Source organism: Chionomys nivalis, chromosome 5, assembly GCF_950005125.1.
Source record: "Chionomys nivalis chromosome 5, mChiNiv1.1, whole genome shotgun sequence".
NCBI lineage: Eukaryota > Metazoa > Chordata > Mammalia > Rodentia > Cricetidae > Chionomys > Chionomys nivalis.
This window is the reverse complement of record NC_080090.1, coordinates 54507219-54508340: the sequence shown is the minus strand read 5'-3', so window position 1 is coordinate 54508340 and position 1122 is coordinate 54507219. Positions and strand designations below refer to the sequence as shown.

The 1122-nt window shown below is 48.0% G+C and overlaps 1 protein-coding gene across 1 annotated transcript; it reads left to right on the top strand.

The window, feature by feature from the left end:
* The first annotated feature begins 302 nt into the window (after positions 1-302).
* On the top strand, positions 303-883 carry LOC130875148 (60S ribosomal protein L18-like). Its single transcript, XM_057770853.1, has one exon. The coding sequence runs from the start codon at positions 303-305 to the stop codon at positions 846-848; it is 546 nt and encodes a 181-aa protein (XP_057626836.1). The 3' UTR covers positions 849-883.
* The last annotated feature ends 239 nt before the right edge of the window (positions 884-1122 follow it).

The following is a 1122-nucleotide window of genomic DNA, read 5'->3' as shown; positions in this document are numbered from 1 at the left end:
AGGATGTGGGGTAAAGAGAACACTCCTCCATTACTGGTGGGAGTGCAAACTGGTACAGCCCTTTTGGATATCAGTATGGCGATTTCTCAGTAAATGAGGAAACAACCTTCCTCAAGGCCCAGCAATACCGCTTTTGGGTATATAGCCAAAGGATGCTCAATCGTGCCACAAGGACATGTGCTCATCAACTATGTTTATAGCAGCATTGTTTTTCATAACCAGAACCTGGAAACAACCTAAATGCCCCTTGACTGAAGAATGGATAAGGACTTTCCGGACCAGGCCGTGGAGGAGGCGCCATCATGGGTGTTGACATCCGCCACAACAAGGACCGAAAGAGCCAGGACATCTACCTGCGGCTGCTGGTCAAGCTGTACAGGTTTCTGGCCAGGCGAACCAACTCCACCTTCAATCAGGTTGTGCTGAAAAGGTTATTCGTGAGTCGCACCAACCCGCCACCTCTGTCCCTGTCCCGGATGATCCGAAAGATGAAGCTTCCTGGCCGAGAAAACAAGACGGCTGTGGTTGTGGGGACGGTCACAGATGACGTGAGGATTCTCGATGTGCCCAAACTGAAGGTGTGTGCACTGCGGGTGAGCAGCCGGGCCCCAAGTCGCATTCTCAAGGCTGGGGGTAAGATCCTCACCTTTGACCAGCTGGCCTTGGAGTCTCCCAAGTGCCGTGGCACTGTGCTCCTGTCTGGACCTCGGAAGGGCCGAGAGGTGTACTGGCATTTTGGCAAGGCCCCAGAAACCCCACACAGTCATACCAAACCCTATGTTCGCTCCAAGGGCCGGAAGTTTGAACGTGCCAGAGGCAGAAGGGCCAGCCGTGGCTACAAAAACTAACCCTGGATCTTACTGTTATTAAAAAGCTTTGGATGTTGAAAAAAAAAAAGAATGGATAAGGAAAATGTGGTACATTTACACAATGGTGTACTACATAGCAGAAAAAAATAATGACATCTTGAAATTTGAAGGCAAATGGATGGAACTAGAAAACATCATTTTGAGTGAGGTAACACAGATACAGAAAGAAAATTATCATATGTACTCACTCATAAGTGGTTTTTAAACATAAAGCAAAGAAAACCAGCCTACAAATCACAATCCCATAAAACCT